Genomic DNA, 27513 nt, shown 5'->3' on the forward strand with positions numbered 1-27513 from the left:
AAAGCATTCAACTCGGAGAGATGCAGAGATGCGACTCCCCCCCTCACAAAGCAAACAATCGCGTCGAAGCGTCCTTCCTCCTCGCTGTTCGCGCCGCTCTCTCTCTCTCTCTCTTTCTTTCTGCTCAGCTGCCGTTCTCTCCTCATTTCCCCCTCGCCCTTTTCTCGCGCGCGTGTCCCGTCAGCGCGAATCAGCGTGACTCTCGGCGAACGGACACCTTGCGCGTCGAACGGAGCGGCCCACAAAAGCGCAGGGCCCCTTAAGGGAAGGCAGGGGCTGCGATTCGCACACAGCGGACACAGCAAGAGTGCTCGCACCCAGAGCAGCATCACTTCTGGCCCAGAGGCGTCACCCTAGGCAAGTGTCTCCTTTCCAACGCTTACTATTGTTTTGCTTAAACTGTGAATTTTCACAACGACCACATTACTTGATTTTTTTTACCCTTTTTATTTTTTCTGGAAGCCACGAGCTCGCTGCTTTTAAAAAGCCTAACTTCTACGTCGTGAATCGTTATTTGCGTCACGATACATATCGAAATACGTCGGTATCAGTGTAGATTAATTTAATATCTACCTCGGTTCCCGGTAGGGCATACAACGAACGCGCTTAGTATCATTTGATATGAGCGAGCTTCGAGCCATTGTTGGAAGAGGAACAGCTGAGCAGATCCTTAACTGCAGTATAGAGGGCCTTAAATTAAGTTACATGACCTGTCGACTCATCCCGATGCTGCACCCTCGCCACTGCGTCATTAATCCTTTAGCCAATAAGAAACTGAAATTGACAGGCGGGAACTTGGTACCGACGAGCAGGCTATAGATCCAAGAGCCGTGTGTTCTGGTCACTACAGCATTCCATAGATGAGCGCAAAAGAGCGCTCAGAACGCCTCGAGGCCCATAGCCTTTATTTCATGCATACTAAATAATTCCAGTCTTTCTACTTAATAACGTGTCAAAATTAGTTTATAAAAACTACCTTTTGTAGTTCGTAGCGGTTCCTGAAGTGTAAGATAATAAACAGATGGGGGCCATTTTTCTCACTGCTGTTCCTGACTGCACCTTAATTTATTGCCTTTGTACCACCCACGATAGTTACCAAGTCCTGTCGAAACGTTGGGTGCGCGCCGTAATAAAGGATAGGGTGGAATGGACTCGCGCCTTCCGATACGTACAGTTGAGCTTTCAAAACGAAGGGTGTTTTAGCTATCTGTACTGAAGTCAACGAAGAAGTTGTATCAGAATGTAACTAAACTGCTCTCTTAATTGAATTACCCCCATCTGAATACTACCTACTAACTGAATAATATCAGCCGCCGAAACCTCGGCAAAGCTCACGGCCAACAATAAGTGAGCCTTATGTGTAGTACAGAACAGCACTTATTTCCTGACAGCCTACTTAGGGTATTTTGCCATTAGGCATGCATGGAATCTAGCATATGCCGAAATACAGCAACTCTTAAAAGTAGCCTTAAGGTAAGCAAAGTCTCGTTTATAAAGTTTGAAGGAAACTAGCTGCAATTAAGGCTGGTGGTACTTCAATGAACGAGGATTGAAGCCGGAGGTTTCACCGGTTAATAATTGGCGGAATTCTGCGCTGAATTTAGTACGGTGATGAGGCGACACCATCAAGACATAAGGGAAAGAAATACGGATTTGTACAGCTGTGAAAACGTTCACTAGCTTCCCTTTACACAACAAACCAACACACTACAAAGCAAAGCCACACATTCACCATATACGGTGCGCCGCACATGTGGCAACCTAACGTATTTATCGGTAATCACCACCCAACATCGACCAAATGTCTGGCCAAATCTTTCCTAACTGCGTGAAGCAAGAAGTTAAGCATCCCATTTCTTACATTTTTTTTATTTGTTTCCTTCACAAAACCGACATTTTCTTTGCCTTGTCAGCGATTAAAAATCAACAGCTGCAGGGAAAGTACGGCAGCTAAGCTCTTCTTGGTGCAGCAAGGCAGACGCGACGATGGCAGCTGCGTCTAATTCCAACACTGCCGTGCATAACCGCTTTGCCCATACGGCAGTTTCCATTTACGGCGATGGGCATATGAGGGACATTTTTATGCCATTCTTGTATTCTGTGCCCTTCGATGGAGTAAAGGGCATCAATGTCGTAACATGTCGTAACAAAAAACTAGTGTGCTTACCTGCTGGCTGATGAGTGTCCTTTATCAGGATTCACTTGATCCATCAGGCACTATCGGAATTGTGCTGCCACCCGTAGTCATGTAGTCTAGGAACGCCTGGTAGTAGGTGTACCCAATCCGGAGTGGGTCAAGCGATTGTTTTCCCTTCTTCGTCACGATGGCATATGTTCACCTGATGTCTTCTTTCACTGTCATGTGCAGCACTGCTGCCAATGAACCTGTGCAGAGAGGTGACAACCGGCCAACCTTTACTTTCAGGCTTGAGTAACACCCAGTGGTACAGGCGTAGGTTCAGCATATAGCGGCAGCAGTTTCGTACCCCCATACACTCTTCCTATTTGTTTCTAGCACTTGTACCTGCGCCTTGTTATTGTCGGCATTCATCCATGAAGACACCGTACCATTTTCCTGACAGCTCCTAGCCATGTCTTCGAGGCGGTCGACGTGGACACCTCCGCTCAGTTCCTGGGCCCTGATGGTGGGCTTCGCGGCCGCTGTGTTGGCCATAGACCCGGACTTGGTTGGCGACTACTGCGCCGCAAGGAGGGACCCGTGCTGCCAAGGCCGCATGGATGACTGCTCGGTGCCCATCCTGGGTACGCTGTGCTACTGCGACCGCTTCTGCGAGAGGCCAGGCAACGGAGACTGCTGTCCCGACTACCCCAGGGTCTGCAAGGGCATCATTGAGCCGCCGCCCGCAATCACTCGACTCGGTGAGTGCACCCACTCCTGGTCTCTGCAGACATGTTGCTGTCTTCAGCACAGTACCGATGTGCAGACAGGACACAGCTGTGCTGTTAGTTGACCAACGAAACCTTTCTGCTTCAAACTGCTTGTCTTTGGACCACAAGCCAAACTGCTCCTTACATAGTGGCAGTGATCCGCGGTCTTTTAATCGATGCCTTCTAAAAGGTGCGGTGGTTGGACAACAAACGGGCATACTCTACGAAGTTGTGCGTCTTCTCTAACCGCCCCCTATACCATCTCAATAGCAGTGGTCGTCAGAACAGACCGGCTTTCGTCTACATTAAGTGGTCTGTGTTCGACAAACCGCATTTTTTAAAGGTAAGAGCTTTCATGTCGGGCACAGGTTGCTCGCCGCAAAATTCCCCTTTAGTATAGTAGACCGACTTCAGTAATTTTTTAACGTTCTCCGCTTGCCGCCTTCAGAGTCACTCGCAAGGAGTAAGGACAAAGGGTGCGGCTTGTACGGATTAGTGCACGCGAAGACCAGAGAAGAATTTATTCCTTCAGTCGATTTTAGACACACGACTGCAGGAAAGAACTTGTTTGTAACATTTGCGGTTAAAAGAAAACTAGCTAGAAGTCCGAACTCGGAACCGCCGTTGGTATTGAGAAGTATCTTGACCAGCAGGTCAACAAATGGTGCGGCGAGCCAAATTGGCGCAAGCAGAAGACCAGACGGGAAACTCGCAGACGCGGTCCAAGAGCTCCTCTAAGATGCGCACAGGTTGCTACCAAGCCTCGAGAGCGGGGCAATCAAACGTTTGCTTTGCCGACGCGGAAGACGTCTGACAAGAGCTAGCCCAGGAAGCGCTGAAGAACCTCTATAGCACTTGGCAGGCATCAGGACGCGATAGCTGTGTTTGTCAAGAACAGGGAACGATATCATGCGGCGAAATAGCACACGGTCTCAGAGTAGACCTTTCCGAGAGCCTGCCCGTTCAATGGCAGCGCCGCGGTAGGCTTGTAAACCTGAAGAAGGCAACTGCGTAGCGGTAGCTCCGTATCTCCCAATCCGGACACTGTCTGCGGAATCTCATAAATGCGACTTAAAATCGATCGGTTTACGACAAAAATCCATTAACATTCGTGTACGTGTACATGAAAGAAAAAGAGAAAACTTCTGTACACGTGAAGAGGCAGCAGCGCTATCAACGCCCTCTTACTGTGAGGACATTTGTACCTTTCCTTCGGTGTTCTTTCGAGAAACCCTTTTCTTTTCTAGTGAGCATAACCATATAAAGATTTTAAATATCTCGTCAAGGCGCACCACGCTGCATTTATGACTCATGCAAGTACACTATTAGAGCATGACATTTTCAAGGATTCCGGGAGACTTAAAGCACGTCCTTACTGATGATTTAAATCCGACGTGGTGTTCTCTCTGCTCGCCCGAAGGTTTCATCGAACGTTCGTTGATAACTTGCCCACTACGACGCGTCAAACCAGCAAACAAGGCCCGAACCGCAACACTTCCAGACGCTACGCAATGTCTTAGCCTCACCAGCTCCAGGACAGGCTTGCTAGAGGTACACGTCGAGTACAAACGACGCATAAGACCGCACAGGCAACACGATTGCACGTCATATTCATATCTCCATTGTTCTTGTCGTTTTGTCAAAGAATCCACGCTTCCTCAGTCCCCTTAAGCGTTCAAGGAGCTCGAGGAGTTGCACGAGACCATAATTCGGTCAAGCAACTGGCGATTACCTTCTAAGATCACGGCAACTTCCTCAAACACAGTTACAGCAGTGTTTTGCCTCCCTCTCTGAGCCGAGGAAAATCGATAGCCGCAAGACTGTACGACTGCGATACGCCGTTTTCAGGGCGCCAACCTTGACTCAAGAACAGTGACGTAGTTCGCCAGGAGCAAGACCGACTTCCCCTTCCTATGTGCAGCTTGAGAGCACCTATCAGCGCTACCGGGTCAGTGTGCCAGAGCACTTGAAGTTTATCGACCTCTTAGGGCATGCACAAAGAGTCTGTAGGCTCCAGATCAAAGCGGCCGACGACTAGCGCGCACCAGGAGGGTGACGAACGCGCCCAACACTCCGCCGAGCTTGCGCCATTCACTTGGATAAGAGGCGACAAAATGAAGGTTCGAAGAGCAGTGCAGGTCACGTAGTACACGTGCTCAAGTATGTAGCGTCGAGACCGAGTCAGACGTATTCACAGAACTGTCAATCTCCTCTCTCCTTATCGGTCGGTCGACTTCGGGCCATCGCAAGACACCCCTTATTTGCAAATTGAGCATGTCTTACTGTTTGAATACAAGGCGAAGGTTTCTGTTTGTATAGTGGGTCTCTACTATTACGCATTAAGGCTTTTTTTTTCATCAGCTGACATAACTTACCGAATTGCTTGCGGTTGGAATCAAATTTTGTTGCTCCTTCCCGTAAAAACATGGCATTGGAGGATTTGAATGCCTTGCTGAGATTCTTTGCCACGTGGATGTACCTCTCTGCATTTCTTTTTAAATAAACCTCCCTGTCTCTCGTCTTACCATGAGTTGTACAGGTACAGCCATGTATATTGCGAGACTTCCAGAGACATCCAAAGCTCAAACAAACGACTATCAAAATGTGTCATAAGCGTCACTACATTCAACTTATTCACGCTGGTTGCGAACGAGTGCAAATAGCAGACATCGTAGTCGTCGGAGAAGAGCCATGTGAACCAATGCTATGATAATGCAAACAGCGTCGCTAAGCGTGCTGATTCCTACTTTTGCGAAACATCTGACCATTATCACCTACTCCTCTGGGTACATAGTGCATTCTTGAACGACAGTATTTACACCATGTTGAGCATAAAATAATGTTTCTTGGTGCCCCAAGTGCGGGTACTCAAATTACAAAACCTGTGCGAGACTTCGCGCACGACGACAGACCAAGCAAAAGAGAGTTCAAAGTTAGACTTGTCTAACTACTATGGTAACCTAACTAGCCAATTAACCCTGTGTTACTGATAAACGCTAACTTCAAATATGTAGGGCCAGCAAAAATGTTTCAAAATGCGCCGCCAGTTGACATTCCGAAAACCCTGGTTCCGACCGTTCCCGCCAGGAGCAGCGCTGCAAATGCGTCTTGCCTACAAGTCTACCGCCCAGAAACAGGCTGCCACAGCTCTTCAATGGCGGCTCCGGAGGCTTCCCATACATTCGAAAAAAAAGAAAGAAACATTCGCCAGGGCGACGCTCGCTGTATGGGGACCCTAGAGATTCGTTCATTGTGTCAAAATGAGAGCGGCGGACGGGGAAGCCCTTGAAGAAACCAACTCATAAAAAAACTAAAGAACAACACATAAAGCCACCATGGGAGGCAGGGTCTCAACTCTAAGAAATCTACACGTATAAAGGCGTTGGTGATTGGAGGCGGGGAAGGCACACGCGCAGACAAAGTATAGTCTGCACGAAGAGAAGTAGGGTACGAGTATAGCTGCAGAAATGCATCCGCGTATCCCTCCACTTCCCCCAGAAAACACAAGCGACCCGATAAGTGGGTAAGGGGTCGGCCCTTGCATTGCGGGGCACAGGAAAAAAGAAAGATTGCGTAAAGCTGCCGAACAAGACGAAGGAGACGACAGTGGGCTGATATATCTATCGCCTTAGACTTGGGGCGACAGAAGAATGAGCAGAAAGACACAGGAGCGCGAAGGTCAACAGCCCCTGAAGGGTCCCCGCGTGTGCACGCGCAGCTGAACGCAAGGCGGCATCAGGCGAAGTAGAAACCGATTACTTTGCACTCTTTTCACCTCCATATGTTTCAGGTGAACAACTCGCACTCACTGAACGGTCGACGAATTAGTTTTTAATTTTTTATTTCATTTTTCTTCATTTTTTGTTAAATTTTACCACCGATGGCCTTAAACGTGAAGCAGACGTTAAGTTCAACACGCCCGCTGTTATGGCTGCATGAACCAGTGACCGTGGCGCAAGGGTTCATGTTCGGCAGCACCGAATGCGAGATGGTCGTCGAAACTATATGCATGGGAGCGTAACGTGATGCCCCTTGCGCGGGTAGAAAAGGTGGCTCTATGTAGGATGGCCCCATGGTTGCAGACAATACAAACGACGCCATCGAGACAGACGCAATATCATGCTTTGTCTAGGTGACATCATCGAGTGCTGTCGCTAAGCGTTGGGAAGCTGCGGCAAATATGCGTTCTCTTGACATCGGCTGAGCCTCTGTGGTGCATAGCCTTCGAACAGTAACTTGCGCCCCGCGCGTCTTAACCACCCCTTGGCGGTGTCTTGAAAAGAGGAGGGGGGGGGGGGGGGGGATGAACGACCACCCTTATAATAATTTCCTTTTTTGAATGTCAGATATATGTCATCCTTCCCCAAAAACGATAATAATAATAATAATAATAATAATAATAATAATAATAATAATAATAATAATTTAATAATAATAATAATAATAATAAAATAATTGGTTTTGGGGGAAAGGAAATGGCGCAGTATCTGACTCATATATCGTTGGACACCTGAACCGCGCCGTAAGGGAAGGGATAAAGGAGGAAGTGAAAGAAGAAGGGAAGACAGAGGTGCCGTAGTGGAGGGCTCCGGAATAATTTCGACCACCTGGGGATCTTTAACGTGCAGTGACATCGCACAGCACATGGGCGCCTTAGCGTTTTGCCTCAGGCGCCCGTGTGCTGTGCGATGTCCACTTCAACTTCTGTTTTGTGCTGCTGTACACGAGGCTGCGGTATCGTATAGCATCCGCGGTGCGCGCACTTCGGTCAGACGAAATGCAAAACCCTTTCGCATATTGAGCGAAGTCGGTGCACGTTTAAGAACCCCATGTGGTGTAATTAGTTAATCCGGAGAACTGCACTACGGCATCTCTTATAGCCCGTGTGCACCTTCGGGACGTTAAACTCCTCATACCATGCCGTCATAAAAGGTGACACAATCTCTCTGCTGCTATTCGCCGCTAGTTTGCATGGGTGGGATTATTTGGGCATAAACTTTACTGGACAATAAATTGGTAACCTCCAATTTACTGACGGTAGTGCCCTGCTTAGTAAATATCGGACGAGGAATCGCGCGAATGATTGAGAACCTAGACACTAAAACGCGAAAGGTGGTGCTAAGAATAATGTAAAGGAAATGAAAAAAAAAATGTAATGTTCTGTTGCTTATAAAGGGTACAGGTAGCGACAGGAAGCGAGGTAATAGAGATAATAACAGAAGACATCTATATAGAGTGGCGAGAAGTGTATTTGGCAGGTACTCTCACGCCATGAATAGCTGATGAAAGTGCACAAAAGTTGTACCTCGCCAGTGCTCATCTATGAGTCAGAAACTTGGAAGCCAACGGTAAGGCTTGAAATTAAAATGTGGACAGCGCACCAAACTCTTGAAAGAAAAATGACATCGGTGTAACGTTAACAGACACTGAGAGCGCAGAGTGTGATGGGGGACAAGCGCTACTTTTGGATATCATAGCTGAAACAAAGAAGATAATGGGCATGGACAGGGCGTATCTAATCCGAAGAACGGATAACTGTTGGTTTTTTAGGGTGACGTAGTGGATTCAATAGAAGGCAAGCGTAGCAGGACGCATGAGAGGGTCAGGCGGGAGTAAGAGATTAGGAAGTTTACGGGGATGGTGTGGTCGCAGCTGGCATAGTTAACTGGAGATAGATAGAGAGAGAATAATGATTTAAGCGACCCATGTCTGAATGCGTGTTCTTGGGGGGGGAGGTGGGATTAAGGTTCCTCCTCTCCCAAGACAGGGAGCAGGCGCTGCAGGAGATTGCCCCATTAAGAGGCGAGGCCACTGTTTTGCAGTGGAAGCAGGTTTGTTGATGATGATGCTGATGAGCATACCATCCCGTGTCTGCGCACCGTTGCTCTCTAGAGAGATGCTATGCCACGTGCTCGCGCCAGGTGCTAGTGTAAAGCAGCAGGGTATTTTTTTTTTAATTCAGTCCGTGAATGCGGTTCTTACTATACCTGCAAGTACTTCACAGTGTATAGAAAGCGAAAAGCCTGGCAGTTTTTGTGATCACAGCCGCTGTCTGCAGCTGCACAAAGCCGTTTGCAAGTCCGATCTGCTCAGTGACTGCGGCCTCAGTTTCGAAACCGCGTTCATGAGGAAGAGAGGGCGGAAGCCCGTAATGAACGAAAACTTTGCCTCGGCACTCGCTCCGGGGCCTTATCGTGTGCCTGGCGTGGCTCGCTGTTCCGTCCGAGTCGCTCTCGTTGCCGAAAGGCGACGCGCACGCAGTCGGGCCGCTCCTTTATCGCGATACAGCAGACGACAATTAGCAGACGGTGGGCAGGAACTGCGCACGCCGTCTGCTTCCGACGCCCTCAGAAATGGCAGACACCGCGTTATCGTATCAGGAGTGCACGGTCTGTGAGGAATGGAAATGCGAAATAGGGCACAGCCGGCGTAATGGTAAAAGCAATGGAAATCGTTGCGAGTAACGGCTGCTCAAAAAGGAGAATTGCTATTGCTTTGTACCCGCCGCGGTGGCTCAGTGGTTAGGGCGCTCGGCTACGGATCCGGAGTACCCTGGTTCGAACCCGATCGCAGCGGCCGCGTTTCGATGGAGGCGAAACGCAAAGGCGCCCGTGTGCTGTGCGATGCCAGTGCACGTTAAAGATCCTCAGGCGGTCGAAATTATTCCGGAGCCCTCCACTACGGCACCTCTTTCTTCTCTCAGTCCCCCCTTATCACTTCCCTTACGGCGCGGCTCAGGTGTCCGCCGATATGTGAGACAGATACTGCCCCATTTTCCATTCCCCAAAACAGTTTTTAATTTATGTTTTGCTTTGTGGCCTCATTATTGTTCACTGGAGATCCGCCTGGTCACAGCAATCTACCGCGTACGTCGATTACGCGTTCTCAGTTCTTTCACAACATCCAGGTGGCGTGTTGGCGCAGAGACGTTCTGTAGGAACAATACACCTTGGCGCAGAGACGGTTACTTGTCCTTGTATAACCTCCTCACATCCCAAGTGAACGTTCGGCTTGTCAGCTTTAATAGAATATATTTGTGAAGCTCGATTTTTCATGCGTCGACGAAACAAGAGTACGGAACACCAGTTTTTTTGTGAACACTTAAACGTGCAGCTCTCGTACAGAACCCATCTACACATTTCGACGTGAATAATGCCTTTCAGACGACCTTTAGTGTTCGTGTCATGACTCTTCCTAGCACCTTTTCCTTCACGGTTTACGGTTAAGACAAATGTTTACATGCTAAAGCAACATTCTTGGCTATATAAGACACATTGTAAGTGAATGTCTCCAGCTTATTTTCAACCGCCTACTCTTCTCTGTGGCGCATAAGGGAACTATATATCTTAATGTTCTTTTTCGTGTTGTCGTTGCTATTGTTGAGATCTCTGCCAGGGAAACGGCACATGTGCTACGTCTACAGTTTCTTGACAGTAAATACCGTGAAAGATATATGGCCACGTCAAATCACAGACATGTGAAGTGATTGTGTTCACATGCACACATCGCAGCTGCGGCGTAGACAATAAGGCGAAACCATCTCTGACAGCTGAACGCACCCAAGACAGTGTGCCCTGCGGCTTTCAAGTCAGTTCTGACAGGTATCGCCAGACGTGGTGCAACGCTTTCGTAACAACTTGGAAGCACATGTGCAGTAACATATATTCACTTGCTTTCAATGACCATATGTTGCACATCACAACGCATAGGATTTGGGTGCGTGGTAGCGAGTGGTCTTCGGGGTGACCGCAATGAATAATAAATATAAAGCTTCACCTGAAGGCAAGCAGTGCTTGGTGATCAACGCTACAAATAGTTCTATTCACAGCGATGCTGGATGGATGGAAAAAAAGTTGCCGCCACCGTCTGGAAGACGTTGTAGTGACGAGCGCTAGCTGTTTGGTTTACTAGAATTGATATGACATCATAATCACGTGGTTTCACTTCTGTCCGACACATTAGATTTTGACGTAATCATTAGAACCCGAATTTGGCCGCCATCTTGGATTATGACATCATAGCCAAGTGGCGGCCTAAGTCGGCTGCCATTTCGGATTAATTAATGACGTCATCAATTAATTACCATTATTGGCCAACATCTTGGATTTATAAGTGACATCGCCAATCAATCATCAACTGGACATATCATTGACGTCACCAATCAATCACCAATACGATGCACTAATGACGCCACCAATCAACCACCAGTTTGGTTGCTATAACGATTTACCATGACGGCCGCCATCTTGAATTCCTCGGACTTGGAAAATTTCACGCCGAAGGGAGTAGCAGACCCCAAGAAATCGAGAAACGTGACGAGTAAGAGCTAATGCTCTTAAAACTTTATTCCAGAGTCAATCAATTGATTATTCGCAGGACTATGTCCTCTTCCCTCTCGCTAGGTGTCGGCCGTAACCCTCTGGGACTCGGCGGCGTCCAAAGCTTGACTGACGATGTTTCTTTGAACTGCTGGGTCTGGGTCGTGCATCAGAGCCGCCCATGAGTCTGGTGTGCGTGTGTTGTCTTTATAACGTGGGCATGTCCAGACCATGTGTACCATTGTTGCACATCCGTCACAGTGTTTACATCTAGCATTGAATTTCTCAGGATATATTTAGCTATAAATCCACGGGTTTGGAAATACCCCGATCAGGAACTTCCTCCACGATGTCTCCTCCTTTTTACTAAGTTTGCTATCCGCTTGCGGACATTCCTGTCTACTTAATCTGTAGTACTGAGCGATTTCACGATAGGTGAGCACCCTATCCTTTTCTGTTGCTATTAGTTCGTTCGGAGGAGAGCTTAAGCTCACCCGGCAAGTGAGTCCTCGGGAAAGGTCGTATGTTCCTTCATTCCCTCAATATTTTCCTTCGAAAGTAGGTTTGACTGTTTAAGACGCCGTACGGGGCGTAAATTGCACACGCTCTTTCATTCCTATAGGGTAAAGTATTACAAGAAACCATCACTTCATGTTTTTTTTCTTTCCCAGATGCGGTATATGACTTAGGATTCATTCATGTTTTGCAGAAAACGCCAGTTAATCAGGACAACCCTGTGTCGTATGACTGTGGTCTGCGCATGACAACCTAAAATATTTCCACGCCATTAAACCCAACGTAAAAATATGTACACAGACTGCACAGCGAGCACTGTTCTTCGTCAGAAAAATGATAAAAATAGCAACCAGGAATGGTTCAAGGCGAGGTGGCACAACTCACCCGCTTCTGTTCACTGTGTGCTTACAAAAAGCGTTCGGAGGGCTGGATTTTGAAGTGTTGGGAGAATGTTAGTACCGAATGCCTTAGTACCCTCCGGTTTTCTCTTGACATTGCCCTGCTAAGTAACTAAGGAATCGAATCGCAAAGCGTATACATTAACAGGCAAAGCAGAAAGATGGGTCTAAAGATTAATATCACGGAAACTAAAGTAATGTTTAGCAGTCTGAGAAGGGAACAACAAGTTAAGATAAGAAGCCAGGTAGAGGAAGCAATAAGGGCATACATCTATATAAGGCAAGTAAAGCTCGTGGACCAGGACCATGAGCATGAAATAACTAGGAGGATAAGAGTAAGGCGGAGTTCATTTGGCAGGCACTTGAAACTTACCAGCGCGCACCATGTGGCAGAAACTTGAAAGCAATCGAAAAGGGTTGAAATCAAAATACGGACAACGCAGCGAGCTATTGCCAGGAAGCTTCTATTGTAACATTACGAGACATGAAGAGCTCACAGTGGGGCAGGGAACAAACACGAGTTAAGGACATCCTAGTCGAAATAAAGAAGAAATTGGCTTGGACAGGGCATGTAATGCGAAGACAAGACAACCAATGGTCATTACGGGTAACGGACTGCATTCCAAGAGGAGGCAAGCGAAGCGGGAGAGGCGGCAGGGAATCAGATGCGTGGATGAGATTAGGATGTTTGTGGGGATAAGGTGGCCGCCGCTGGTGCAGGACAACGCTGTAAGCAGACTAATGGGAGAGGCCTTAGTCCTGCAGTGAACGTATTTAGGCTGATGATGATTACAATTATCGTTGGCCCCCATATAAAGTGGATGTAACTGTCTGCCGTCCATCTGTTCCTTTGTCTAGCCATCTAAACTGTTTGGAGACTACTCAATACGCTTATGCCGTTTCGCACTCCATTATAGGGAATAAGGAAGAGTTGTGACACTGCCTTTGTTTTCCCTTTTCTATCCCTTTCGCCCTTCCTAAGACCTCAGCCACCCTCCTTTGCGCTCTGGAGGCTAGGGAAGACCACGACCAATGGTAGTGAGCACATATGAACTGCAGCCAAGTTTTCGCACCGTGCCTTTGTGAATCGTGAGTTCATTTTACGCCTTGCAGTGTCCGATGACTGTGCTGTATTGCTACGCAGATTGCGAGGTCGACGGTAGGAAGTACCCCGAGGGCTCCACGGTTAAAGTCGACTGCAATATATGGTAAGTGATGTCTGTACTGCTTTCGCTGAAACCAGCGCGCTTTGTCCAATCAAAACCAAGTCAGTCTGGTTCATTTTGCAAGACGCAGCGTTCCTTTGGAGTTGCCGTTGCGGCTGTATGCTAAGCGGCGCCAAAGGCTCATGTATGACACGCAAGACGCTTGTGTGTCATAGTACACCATGTGTCCAACGTGTACTTATCAAAAGATGCTTTACCAGGCATGCACCAGCTTCATAAAAATTTCACTCCCTGCATTGCCTCTTCAGGGGTACGCAAATGCCACGTAACGTGAAGCTAACCTCGGTTGTAACTTTGAGCCTTTGCTTTTATCCCCCCCCCCCCCCCCCACACACACACACACGTATCATATATTTCGCTCTCTGTTGAGCCTGTTCAAATAGGAACGCACGTCCCCACCTCTGTCGCTTCTATTGCTGATGCCAGTATGTTCAAAATGGACATCGATAATATCGTGTTGTATGTTCCCTTGCATCAATGTTCTTATTTTTTTAGCCCACTTCTATCTGTGATGCCTTGGCTTTGACAGTAAATAAATAAATGTGACTTGCTAAAGTTAACTTGCCTTGATAGTATATTATAGCGCGAGCTAGGGGCTTATAGGAAATCCTGTAAGGTTCTGACGAACAATATGCTTCATTGACATGGTGGAGCTAAGCAGAGAGTCAACGCATTCATTTTGTTGTACTCGGTTTTGGGTTTGAAGGACGCCGTAATGGAGGGCTGAGGATAATTTCGACCACCTGCGGTTCTTTCTTTAACGAGCACTGGCATCGTACAGTACACATGGCCTCTGTGATTTCGCCTCCATTGAAATGCGACCGCCGCGGCCAGGATCCCACCCGCATCTTTCGACTCAGCAGCCGAGTACCATAACCACTGAGCCACCGCGGTTCTGCTGTACTAATAGATTAGTGCCCTCAATGGTTATTCATGTAAATCCATGCCAATGTTTATTTGTTTTGGCCAGCACCTGCCGCAAGGTAACGGACAGCTACGCCCAGCTACAATGCGAGGATCGAGTGTGCATCAACAGGCCAGAGTTGGTGAGGCAGATCAATGACGGCGACTTCGGGTGAGTCCCTTCCATGGGCTTGCTTCTTTACGCCGCCAGCAACAGCGGCTTGCTCTCGCACTCTCACGGCTCATGAACTTAAATAGAGTGCCCAAATGACAGGGCCAAGGGAAAACTACTCTTTACATTTCTTGCACAACGACTTTTGGCTGGTAATTTTACGTTATATATGATCTCAAATTTTTTTTTACTTTGTTATGTATACTTTTCTTGCGTGGGCCAGGCTTGAAATGTTCCATAAATATTTAAAATGTTTTGCTCAAGTTATTTGGGTAGCCTGGGTAGCCATAGTGTTTGTTGGAATACTACAAGAAGCTCTGGCTTCACAAGCTTACACGTCAGCTAATAGATTTAGGTTACCCTCCAGTCGCTATTATTTTCGTGCTTGCCGACCTTGAAAGAAGACTTTCTACCTGAAAGCAAGCAAACGGCCCTCGTGGTTAGTACAACTGTTGAAGTAGTGTTAATATACATATCGACAAACATATGACAATAGATTGGAAACAAATGAGAGGTGAGAAGGACGCTCAGAGCCAACTATTTTAAGACCGGTGTAGAGATGCAGGCAGATGTAGACGGATCACGTTTTTCGGACTTATATACCAAATATTCACGTTCCTTAACGAAAATTAGGAGATGTTGCAATACATGCTGTTAGCAGCCGCTTCTGGGGTTTCTCGTAAACATACCCTGTGTCATATTGTTGTTGTTGCCTCTGAAAGAACGGCACATACCCACGGTTGGAGATTGGCCACTCGGTACCCGACCTCCGTGGGCTGCGTTTTTGCGATGTCAGTTAACTTCGAACAATGTAAACTAAAGAAGTACCACGTGCAGCTCAAAAAAAAATTTTCGCACTTAAAGAAACATGCACGTGCCACGTAAGCACCAAATATGCATGTGCTTTGTCAATTATTATGGGAAGCTCTTGAACAGCTAACATGAAACTTTTGTTTGTCATTTTTTGGCCTTTTTCTAGAGCGCCGGTTTCAAATAACTATCAGTTAGAGCAAGAAACGCTCCGTCAATATCGAGATTAACATTTCATTTAACGAAAGCCTGCAGATGCCGTCATTTTTGTGCTGTAGTTTTTTTTTTAACTTAACGCAAGCAGGCAAGTCGATCAAGAGTATTGTTTATGCACAGCGCTTTTTGCTCACATCACTCGCACCAACTATTAACAACGCAGAGATGAGACGCAAATACTTTTATCTTTCTACTAAGCTAAAACTTATTTTTTCTACCATAAATAGGAGGAAAAATAGTGATCGCACTAAAATTGTGAAAAATGGCCAGTGGCCGCGAAAAGGTGGGACCCGCCGCCTTATTAAAGGCACATTGAGAAATATTCCATCTAAGTTTCGTTCCAAGTAAAAATCGATTTTGCGGCTCTTCCTGGGTATGCTGTCGCCTGTCCGGCCGCAAAAGACGCATTTATTGCTGATAGATTCGAATCTAAAAATTTTCCCACCAATCAAATCGAACAGTGACGTCATCACTGAAAAGGACGCCGTGTCCGCGGTTTTGTAAGTCAATGACGATAAATAATGGCCTCTGGGATCCGCGAGAAGATCTGTTGAGGCGTGCATTTTACTTGCGAAATCGGCCGTCGATGGCGCCACCTGTATGTCGTTTTTGGGCTTTTTCTAGGTTTTAAAAGCTCAGTTTTCGGCGAGAGCGGTCTCTTTGTGATCAGAACGCAATACCTTATCGATTCAGGCCAGCTGTAGCTGCTACTAAGTCACAAGGGTACACATGCGGGCTAGTTGGCGGTTCATACTTCTTTTAAACAGCGCAAAACGCGCGGACGCAGAATGGGTACACACAGCGCTGACTCTCAACTATTTTTATTCATGAAATTGACAAGTATATATGCAGATGGCTTGATGCACAACGGGTGGAAAACAAATACAGTGCGCAAAAAAAAGAGAAGAAAGAATGAATGCTAATCACGTTTTGCGCGCTTATCCAAGCACGCCCGTTCTTTTTTTTGATAGGGGTAGAGATGGTGTGCTGACGCTAAAGTCACCCAAAGCTAAAATCCTTTGAGTTTTAATTATTTCCCTCGTGGTTCGGTCCTTGCTTCTTTTAAAGGTTCGGCAAGTATTCCCTAAGGCCTGCATCTGTGCAAACTGTTCCAAGACTTTCCACGAAAAGGTGTCCGCTACAGCACCGAGCGGGCGGGCATATGATACTGGTTTGCTTTGGCGACGGTCTTTTCATACTTGGGCATTATAAATATGTCGAAGAACTAAGCTACTGTTTATTCTCTCACGCGAAGGCGTGACTGCACGTCGGCCCAAGTTGCGCTGTCATGGATATTTCGCGATTGGCGGTACTTTCAGGCATGCTCTGGGTGACTGACCGACTGCCCATTAGTGTATGAGTAGTGTATTACCTATGCGTACGGCAGTCCATATGTAGCTCCAACTACGTCAAGTGTCGCACATGTCATTATGAATGCGCAGGTGGAAGGCAACCAACTACTCTTTTTTCCAAGGGAAGCTTCTGGAGGAAGGCATCCGGTACAGGCTCGGCACCCACCAACCGGAGAGGCCGGTGAGTGCTACAAGTGATGATCGCTATGAAGACGATCACCAAGCGCAAGTGTGGTGCTGGCAGATATGAGCGCTGTAAACAATGGCAATCATCAGACAGGGGGTCATAAGACATTGTTCAAAGTCAAAGGCAGTGTCTTGCTTGCTTTGCTAAAGGACATAACGATCATCACTCATGTTAATGCTTTCGTGCTGGCGCCTAGTGGTCCTTGTCTAAATGGTGCGTTGCCATAATCACCAATGCTTGGATCATTCTACTGCAGTGCAGGAGGCGGTCGGTTCTGCAGCAACAGTTCAAACTGTTTTTTTTTAGCTTTTGTTATCACTTACTCAGGTGTTCCTCTGTCACGATGTGCGTCCCTGGAAATGGTCAAGTAGAGCGTCGTGCTTTTGTGGACAATTACATTTTAAAGATGAATTAGCCTATATAGGAGTAAAAAATGGAGTAAGCTGACATCTAGCGCAATCCCTTTTAGGAGCAGGGTATGCTGCCCTAGCACGACGGTAGATTTTCATCGCTAAGAATATGTGATACTTACGGTTGGCAACGGAAACAAATTCACCCTTCAAAACATGAGAAGTTCAAGCAGTTACGAAGATTTTAACCGAGGTTTCAATCTCCTCTATTTGCTAAGCCCAAGACTTCCGGTGTCGCGTTTAAAGGCCTCCTCGAACTGCTAACCGCATCGAGTTACTATACGTTTTGCAACGAGAATATGCCTCCGGTGTCAAGAGTATGCCTTCCGTACATTTAGTGATCGAAGTCTACCCCACGACTTGGGCAGCATTCATGCCCCTAGAAGCGAGTGCACTAAAGGACAGCTCACTCCCTTTTAGCTTCCATTTAGGCTTATTCCCGTTCACAGTATAGGCTGCTCCTATATGTGACAGCATGTACACGCAACAGAAGCCGTCAAAAGCCAAATGCTGCCAGTTAGCAATAATGTAACAAACCAGTCCGACCGGTATGTCGTTTTCAGCTCGGCATGGTCTTCGGCGTCGAAGTGTTTGAGTCGCAAAAAACAAACAATATCACGACAGGTATTTGTGCCCCTACCCCATTGCCCGTTTTCCTGTTTATTTGTTCCCCCTTGATTTGGAGTCCCTCAACATCACAGGTCGCCGCTGTTTTTCAGCAAAAGCTTGATGACGTACAGGTTGCTGAGAATGCGTGCCCACGATTTCACCTCAAAGTCACACAAGCGGCTGTTCCCGAGGTAACCGAAGACATAAGCGCGGCACCAGCGCAGCGAACAGTGACAAAGTACAACAGAAGTCACGTCTGACGAACTTCGGCAGCCAGTACAGGCTGACTGCGCAGCAAGCTAATGCACTTCATCACGCTTCGATATGTAGGTTTTTCTCAAAAATACAATTATCATCATCAGTTTAACTACATTCACTCCGAGACTAAGGACTTTTCCGTTTCCTTCCAATTAAACCTGTCCGTAGAAACGATCGTGTGTTCTTTCAATTCATCCCTCCCTCACCCCCTACGTGCAGACGGTCGAGATGAGTGAGCTGCACCTGAAGAGGCGCGAGCAGCTTCCCGAGGAGTTCGATGCACGCATCCGCTGGGCAGGACTGGTGCATGGGGTGCGAGACCAGGGAGACTGCGCCGCTTCCTGGGCATTCTCCACTGCAGGTATGCTCACATCTGTTCCATTGTGCATTCTTGGCACGACCACATTGAAGGAACACCATGGATTAATCATTCATTCATGTTCACGTACGTATCTTGAAAAGGCTGCTGTGGCAACCTCTTCAAGAAGCCTCTGAAGATACCATTAGGCTCTTTCCTCTGAAGACAGCCGTCACATGTTTCTTGGACCGTAGTCTCGACGGTGTTCTGTAATAAGGGATGCTCCCAACGTGCGCAGCGGTGGCCTCTGACCGGCTGTCGATCCAGTCCCGGGGCGTGGACAAGGTGGAGGTGTCGCCGCAGGACCTCATGTCCTGCCTCAACGGTGGACGCCGCGTCGTCTGCCAGGGAGGGCACCCGGACCGCGGTTGGAGGTTCCTCGTCAACTACGGGTACGTACACGGCGAAGGCACCCCGTATACTATGCAGTGAGCATGCAGCGCATGACGTCATGCGCCACCAGTTCGCTATTAGCAGGGGCTCTTGAGAGGTAGCTTCATTTGCCACGAGACTAACTGTGGCAGGACACGTCACTCAGAGGTCTTCATGACGTGGGCGATGAGTAGTGCTATACTCGGATACAATTCAAGAACAAAGCGGCAGAGGCCGCTCAAACGAAGCCCTCCAGCCAATGGCGCTGACCAATTTGCATGACGTCGCAATTAATCTGACTAAGCCGTGGTTAATCCACTTTCTTCTGCCACCCCTGCGATGTTATGCTAGCAGGTCCACGGGGACTAACCACAACATCATGAGAATCGGTTGACAACACTGGCCCAAGAGGGCCTCATTTGAGGCGCATCTGTTGCTTTGTTCTTGAGTTGTATCTGACTAAAGGAAATGCTGCAGTCTGGTGTGGTGGCAAGCGAATCATTCCTCCCAGGAGTGCAAGAGTGAGCAAGAGAGTGGGAGATGAAATTATCTCACCGTTGATAAGTGCTCTTGCATGGAAGATGAAATAGCCCCGATATATAGTAGTCAACGCTGGAGTATGGCGCGCAGCGGCGCCAGATACGAGTGCATCCTTTCCTGTGGTCCTTGTCAGGAAGCGACTGGTCGCCGCTGTACGATATGAATATGTGACTGACTCCAAGTTAACAACCCAGTACCCTGCTTGCATACCTGACAGCTTCGCCAAAATGACGAACACAGCACACCCCGTGACTTTTCCGTATAAGTCATTAGCCTTACGATTAAGGGATTGGCGAACAGTGTTCGCAGGTAGCGGTCCGTGGTGATGAACTTCCTGAAAGCAAAAGGAGAGCGGAGAGGGGAACATCGTGCGAAACCAAGAGCACGCTTACGCCGCATTATCTTCATTTAAGTCGACGACCGATTTTTCGGACCCTCTAGGGACCGCGAAAACGACCGAAAAATCAGGAGTCCAGAAAATCAAATTTCACCCAAAAAATCGCGAACTTATTGCCAATATGCCGGAGGAAGGGGTCAGTAGTAGTGCACACATTCTAATGCTCCCCATGACTGCATTTCGCCGCGCAACATGTGTACGGACGACGGGCGGCGACCGCTTACATGAGCTCGACCTGGCTGTGCTGCCCTTGGCATGTCGCCGATGAGCGCACGGGTTGGGACAAAGTCTAGACGGGAGAGCGAACATGCCGCTGGGAGAACTGTGCTGCGCCCGCAGTACGATTGGCCCGGAACGAGAACGCGAAGATGGCGAAATAATAAGAACCGAGAAACGGTCAAAGCAAGCACTCCGACGGCGTTGGCCTTTTTCATTAGGCCTAGCGACTAGAGCCAAAATCGGCACCGTATCCGGAGATATGCACTCTGCGGTGGCTTGCGTATAATAAGAGGCATCTTGCCTGTCATTGAAATGCCAGTTTACGGTTTTACAATAGAGGAGTCAGGGTTGCGGTGTGTTTTGCCGCGGGTACGCTGACCTCACTTTGAAATGCACCATTTCTTCCCACGCTCGCCGTCCCCGTGAAGTCGTACGCCTCCCGCGCGTACCGCTGCTACTTTTTCCCGTATTCAGGCCGAAAGATTCGGCATGAATGAGTTCTGCGAACTCTGACTACTATTCCAGTTTGTGCGGCGGAAGACATTCAAGAACAGTACGAATTCGAAACCACGCGGGCGCAGTGTGCCGACTCGCACAGAATTCCATCATCGCAAGTCAAGAGGCTCCCTTTAAGCTTGAGTTTCGTTTTGTTTGATCAAGTTTTTGATATCTCCTGCAATTTGAATGAGTTAGGTTCCACTGTACACATTATATGGCGGCTTGGATATTGGTGGCGAGTGCGAACGAGGTCCGAAAAATCGAGCAGTCAGTTGCGGTGCGTCTGAAATTTCAGGCGCTCTTATACATTGGCTATATGGGCCATGTCGCGGTGCTGCGAAAAAGTCCGAATAATCAAGCATGTCCGAAAAATCAGGCGTCCGAATTTTCGGTCGTCGACTACACTACAAAAACACAGGAAGAAAAAAAAAAGTGGGTTTTAATGTAATTAAACCGAGTAGAAAAGCGAAAGCATGTGTTCATTCTTCGCCTCTTCTTTCTGTCATCTGCATGTGCACGTAACTGCATTTCTCACTCTTTATCTTCACACCCCCTCTCCACTCGGCAGCAGCTGGCACGATGCTCCTCCGTACTAACCCGAGCTTACTCGAGTTGCACCGAGGCCTCACACACGGTTCTTGGTTGGGTTTGAACCCGATAAGTAGTACTTTCGCATTAAAAATAAGCTCAAACTACAGAACCGCTTGTAAGAAAGGCTAATGTTCCACGATCTCTCACACCACTCCGTCCCGTCAGTCGAGTTGATATACGGCACCTTTCTCTCTCTTATTTCACTCCAACCTTCTTTCCCTCACAGCGCGAGGTGTTCCTCCAGAAGTCAGACAGTTACTGCGCCTTTAATTTCCTAAAAAAATAAAAACTACCCACTGCACACCACGTTAATTCCAAAGCTTTACACAATGTCGCGCATGTTGCCCCAATGCATATGTCACTTAATTATGTGATGTCTGCCGCCTTCTATTTGCCACAGTGGCGTTTCCGAGGATTGCTACCCGTACGAAGGTGCGCGAAACAACGTCAGCGCCACCTGCCGCATTCCCCGCCGCCGTGTGCCGACCGAGGACGCACAGTGCCCCACCGGAAGGACCGACCAGAAGTATTTCTCCACGCCACCATACAGGGTGCCCGCCAATGTGAGTGAACGCTGCTGTGCATTCCAAACTATAAATAAGCTTTTATTCACCTGCTACAGATGGACTTTAGCAACCTCTATTCACGATAACACTCTGGACGGCGTATTCCAGTCACAAGAGTAGAATGGCACCACATCTACAGTTAAGTGCAGGTCAAGAACGAAGCACCAATTTCCCCTCAAAGGAGGCCTTCCAAGCAATTGTGTCGACCTACTGTCATGACATCACGGTCAAACACTGTGTACTTGCTAGCAATCTTCCATGCCACGCTAGCGTGCGCAAAGCAGTTGTATGTGACGTCATTGACAATAGGTCTATGCGACCGGCTGGAGCGCCTTCTTTGAGGGGTGTCCAGGTGCAGCTTCGTTCATGAGTTATATTCATCTATAGTGGACACTCTGATGATTCAGCAGTTGTCTTCAGGGCATTCAACCACACATAAGCTTTGATCCAGCTCGTGTTATTGCATCTTCCAGTCAAGACGCAGTTGGCTCACAGATGTAGTCGCCATAAACGAGTTGAATATTTGCTGCTATGTCAGTTAACGGCGCAGTGGGCTAGCCCAGTCGATGCTGCCCATCATGTGTGTGCCATGTACCAGCATGGCTGGTGCATCCATTCTTCCTTAAAATTAACGCAGTGGTCGGCACGCAGAAAATAGAACTTATTCTCTTCCACTGTGCCAAGCTAACAGCCTTGAATCCTTTCTGTGACCTTCAGGTCATTGACTGTCTGCTCTGCAGTAAGGACTAAGCTCGTTGGTCGAACAGAAAGAGATATTATATTGAAAAAAAAATTTAAAAATTGGCATATGTATGTTAGGATCTTTTAGGGAACATGCGAACTGTTCCCTTTTTTACAACTGACGCTCACTTTCTGTGCCTTCGACATTTCCAGGAAGAAGACATTATGCAGGAGATCTTCGCTAACGGTCCCGTTCAGGGTGAGTAGCTAATATGTTGGCACGGGACCTGTCCCGAGAGTTTTGCAACCTGCGACGTCCCGTGCTTTGTGTGGCAAGATCATACGTGTGTATTTGGAAAACGTAGCTATCAATACCCAGCGTCTCGAAGTAACATGCCCGACGGATAAGAAAGACTGTTGGGCTAGTTGGTGAGGCATCATAGTGAACTCAGCAACAATGAGACATTTGATGAAAGGAGCGAGGATCGAACAATATGTTTCACCTTTTCGCGAGCTATCGGATAATACAGAATAGTTCAATAAACTCTGGATATAAGTGGCTATCTTCAAAAAGAAAGTAACCGTGAGTAAAAGCGATAAGAAAACTTAATTTGTAACATAATGACTTTATGCGGTCCGTGATTAGGGCAGTTAAATTACGGCACACACAATAGAAAAGCAGGCGAGTAAACTCAGCGAGATATGGCCAAATTTCGCACAATAGGCAAGGTGGTGGAAGCACCTTTTTGTTCGACATATGAAAGCTAAGGCTACTTTTCGGTTCATGCGGCACTCGATTAGGACATCAGATGTCCTTATTTACTCCCCAAGTTCAAGGCGACCAAGCGCACGTTCTACGTAGTTAATGTGCCTGCATTTGCAAATCTTCCTCTACCTCTCTTAGTCCAGTGTGGCTATGACAGAAAAAAAAATCCAGCTCGGGGACGTTAGCTGACTTGGTCTTCTCGCCTGAAATCATCACAGCAGTACAGATCGCCGTGGGTGGCATGTTCTTTAAACCAGGCTATTGAGCAGAAAAGATGCTGTTCAGACTTTGAATTTTGCATTTTTTTTCGTTTTGCACCAAGAGGAGACTTTTGAAACACGCTCGAGACTATGCTCGGCAACGACGCCTCGGGCAAGCAAGCGTACTGTGAATAACATACGGTCGTGCACGCATGCCTGCAGCCCTGATCCTGGTGAAGGAGGACTTGTTCCTATACCGCTCGGGCGTCTACAGGCACACCCGCATCTCGGAGTCCCTGCCCCCGGAGTTCCGCCGGAGCGGATGGCACTCGGTTCGCATACTCGGGTACGTATGCCACATGAAGACAGGACCCACATCGAGTTCGCTACAATGACCACGATTTGTCAACAGGCGTAACTAGCAAGGGAGACGAATACACAAAGGGTCATTGCAACGAGTAACCAGTCATTCGTTTTTAGAGCGGCGACACTTGATAGAACCCTCGGGAGGTGCTGAGTGTCCGTGTCAGTCGTGGCCTCATAAGCGATTACGTCGGAAGTAGGACAGATGGCACCACATTTTTGCGGAAGAAAGGGGGCATAGGAAGCTTCCGAGAGCAGCACGCCAGCTTTCAGTTCAAATGCTAGCACAAATAATTGAACTGGCATCATTAGACATGACTATAATGGATCCAAGTGTACCAGGCGATAAAAAAGACATGCTAAAACCCACTACATTAAACCTTGCACCTAGTGGCCATTATGTTGGCGGAGCAAGAACACAGCGAAAATTTGCACATTTTTCTAATACGGTTATCGCCGGTTCATTGCCTGCTAAGACATGCATTATGCAAAGTGAACCACCGTTACACTCGAATATCCATCGTAGTGCCCTCGGCTCCTAGCAAACAGCTGGCAATTGGCTTGAACGGCCCACTATAGTTGGATAAAACTTGTCGGAAGTGAAGATCACATTCAGGACTGCAGACCAAACTTCCTCCGCGACAAAAACTAGACTGTTCTTCAAACGTTTATTGTTACCTAAACAAGAAACTAACCATGAGATGAAATTATAAGCTTAAGGATTTTTGTACCTCTGGCTAAAAAAGCTGATTCTGTTTAGTGTTGTCACTGGTCAGTGGATTAACACGGGACACCGTGGACCATGGCCCACGGTTACTATAGTTGCTTTCTTTTTAAGTTGTATCCTACTATACAGCTTCAGTTGTCCACAGGTGGGCAATGTCCAATGCAGTCATTGACATCACACCATGCATTTCCTTCCATGTTTCAGATGGGGTGTCGACAGGTCACAGTACCGACCGGTCAAGTACTGGGTGAGTGGTTACATCATTCCAAAAGCCAAATGAAGACAGGTGCACAAATTTAGCTCAGCCCTGATTTTGACATAAGCTGTCCCAAAAAATACTTCCACTTACGCAGCTAACGGTGCTGCAGAGATAAATTATAACTTGTCAAAACCATGTGAACGAGACAAACTGCTGGGCTAGTTGCTTCCACATGCTTCATTTCAACACAGTGTACAAAAAAGGAACACCAACAAAGAGAAAGACACCAGAAACGCTGTGCTAGAGCTTTGTTGTGTCTTTCTATCTGTCTGTGTTTTTTTGTACACTGTGGTGAAGTGACGCAAAGTGAACAGCATGTCCACTGGAGCAGTATAAGGCAGCAACATGAATTCGAACTTTATAAACTGCCTGGAGCACAACTTTGCGACATTCGGGCCAGGAACTCCGGTTCTGGTTTATCATGCCAGGTAATTAGCAGAGCCGGCGTCAATATGAAGGCGATCATTTTTGTGCTGACCAACCAAAACGAAATATGTTCTGGTGTGACAAAAAAAAAAGTGGCTATGGTTTAGCTCTGGTTAAACCTGGAGTGACGTGTAGCTACATCTGGCTGAATGGAACTAGCTCAGTCGAATTGCAAAGTCAGTCTTTCGCCGCTCCATTTCGCTGGGCGTTCCTTCGTCATCTTCGTCCCACTTGACACGGCGCATGCGCACAGCTGTTTATTGCAGCTGTTGCGCACTGTGCCGCCGGCAGCAACAGCTGCTCCACGCCACGTGACCAACCCACCTGACCAACGGCTGCACCACGTGTTCAACCCACGTGACCGACCACGTGGCTAGCGGTGCCGCCACGGAGCTCAAGTGGTGCCACGCTGAAGGGTCGAAGAGGTGGCAGAGTGTAGCTATTGCTACAAAAAATTGCCGATGAAGGATACAGGGACGAAGGAGAAGCTATTCTCATGTATTGCTTGCTGTTCTTGCTGACATGAACTGCATTAGAGCGCTTTATCAAAGTAGGTTAGCCCAACCAACCTCGACTGCAACTTATGCAATAGCCTTGCACTAATCCTGAGGACAAGTGCAAGAACAGCATACTGGGCACTTCCAAGCACAGAAAGCAAGGGGCAGGCAGACTAAACCGCTGTTTGTTTTCTTCTTGTGCAGCTGTGTGCCAACTCGTGGGGCCACGGCTGGGGTGAGAACGGCTACTTCCGCATCGTGAGAGGCGAGGACGAGAGCAAGATCGAGTCTTTTGTGCTGGCCGTCTGGGGCCGCAGCTACGCCTCCTACTACCGCCAGTCTGCGCCCCATCCGGGATACGGAGAGCGAGAGTACGAGAGCTACCCCGGCTACCCGCCCAACGACCTTAGCTAAATCTTTGCCCCTGCAGCGAGGGCACACTCGTTCACTCTCTCAGAGTCCCCACAAAGGGCAGAGCAAACATTAACACTTCGTCAAACCTGCTAGTGAAAGCTTACACATTTCCATTCGCAGTTCCAACCAGCAACTCCTTTTGTGACGAACACGAGCCACCTTCCATTACAGATTTCTGTGCGGCTGATAGGCAGCACTTATCTAGCCCGGACTTGTACAGGTCTTCTCAAATTTGAGTTCTTTTCTTTTTTGTTCACTTTAGGGCTCCTAGTTTGACGCACAAAACAAAACCGGCTGCAACACTCAACACAAAATTTTCAAGGTGGAATGTACCGTGCTGCATCCCTTGCTGCAACTCTTTCAGGACTGCATTGCCATTTGTTAATAATACTAGCCAAGTATTAGCTGAGGTGCCCTTGCAAGTTATATTCAAATTTGAGAAAAGGCAAGGATGATGATAATAGAGAAAAACAGCTGGGTTTCCACTCTAACAATACCAGAAACCCTGTTGTACTATCTTAAAATGTGCCCTAATTCAGCCCAGATAACAAGGACGGACCCTGATCGTCTTACCCAAGATATCTGCACCACAATTATAAGCTTTTCACTTGCATATTTCTGCTCTTGCCATTAAACATTTCACATGTGTGATGAAAAACTAGTTAAATTAAGTTTGTCCACCTCTAATGACCCAGGAGCTTGTGCCCCATAACCAGTGTTCTGCCGTGACAAGCGAACATGAACCTACATAGCTTCCAAATCTAGCTTGCATTTACAATTTTTTGCATTTAATGAGGCAGAACTAATAATAGGCCACACAAGCCCATGTACTGTAACAACAGTGTGCCATTATACTTGCATTTTGTTGTTACCAACGTTATGTTTTGATTTAGCCTCCACCTCTAGCTCAAAACAAATGCACACACTTATGTTGTCAGTGAAAAACAAAGCTACATTAGAAAAAGTAGGGTGTCTGTGCCCATACACCATGAAAGATGAAAAAATTCGTCAAGAATAACAGTCACTTTACTGCGGTGGAGTATGAATTCAAACCTTAGAAAGTGAGTCTTTTTTTTCTTCGTCATCACACTGCATATCTGCAAACACTGCTAGGAAATGACCTAACCATCTTGCGTGTTCATTTACAAGTTGTCACATATATTATTGTTTAATAGCCTGTATTGACAAGTGGTATTTTATAACGGTTGCATTGTTCACACTCTGGCTTCTGGTCAATTTTATGCACTGTACAGATTTTTTGTAGTTCAATAAACGCATCACTGCCAGTGCACTGCCATCATGAAAAGTACTGCAAAATATTTGTCTTTTTCGAAATGTGCATGGGTGCACTCTGGATGCCGCAATTGCACAACAT

General features: G+C 47.4%; 1 protein-coding gene across 1 annotated transcript; it reads left to right on the top strand.

The window, feature by feature from the left end:
* Positions 1-216: 216 nt before the first annotated feature.
* On the top strand, positions 217-27447 carry LOC144106989 (putative peptidase C1-like protein F26E4.3). The gene is made up of 12 exons (XM_077639966.1): positions 217-357; positions 2583-2880; positions 13266-13329; positions 14318-14422; positions 16891-16981; positions 18484-18625; positions 18861-19014; positions 21640-21802; positions 22700-22745; positions 23675-23798; positions 24747-24789; positions 25929-27447. The coding sequence occupies exons 2-12, from the start codon at positions 2592-2594 to the stop codon at positions 26136-26138; spliced, it is 1431 nt and encodes a 476-aa protein (XP_077496092.1). The 5' UTR covers positions 217-357; positions 2583-2591; the 3' UTR covers positions 26139-27447.
* Positions 27448-27513: the final 66 nt, after the last annotated feature.

This window comes from Amblyomma americanum, chromosome 10, assembly GCF_052857255.1.
Source record: "Amblyomma americanum isolate KBUSLIRL-KWMA chromosome 10, ASM5285725v1, whole genome shotgun sequence".
Classification (NCBI taxonomy): Eukaryota; Metazoa; Arthropoda; class Arachnida; order Ixodida; family Ixodidae; genus Amblyomma; species Amblyomma americanum.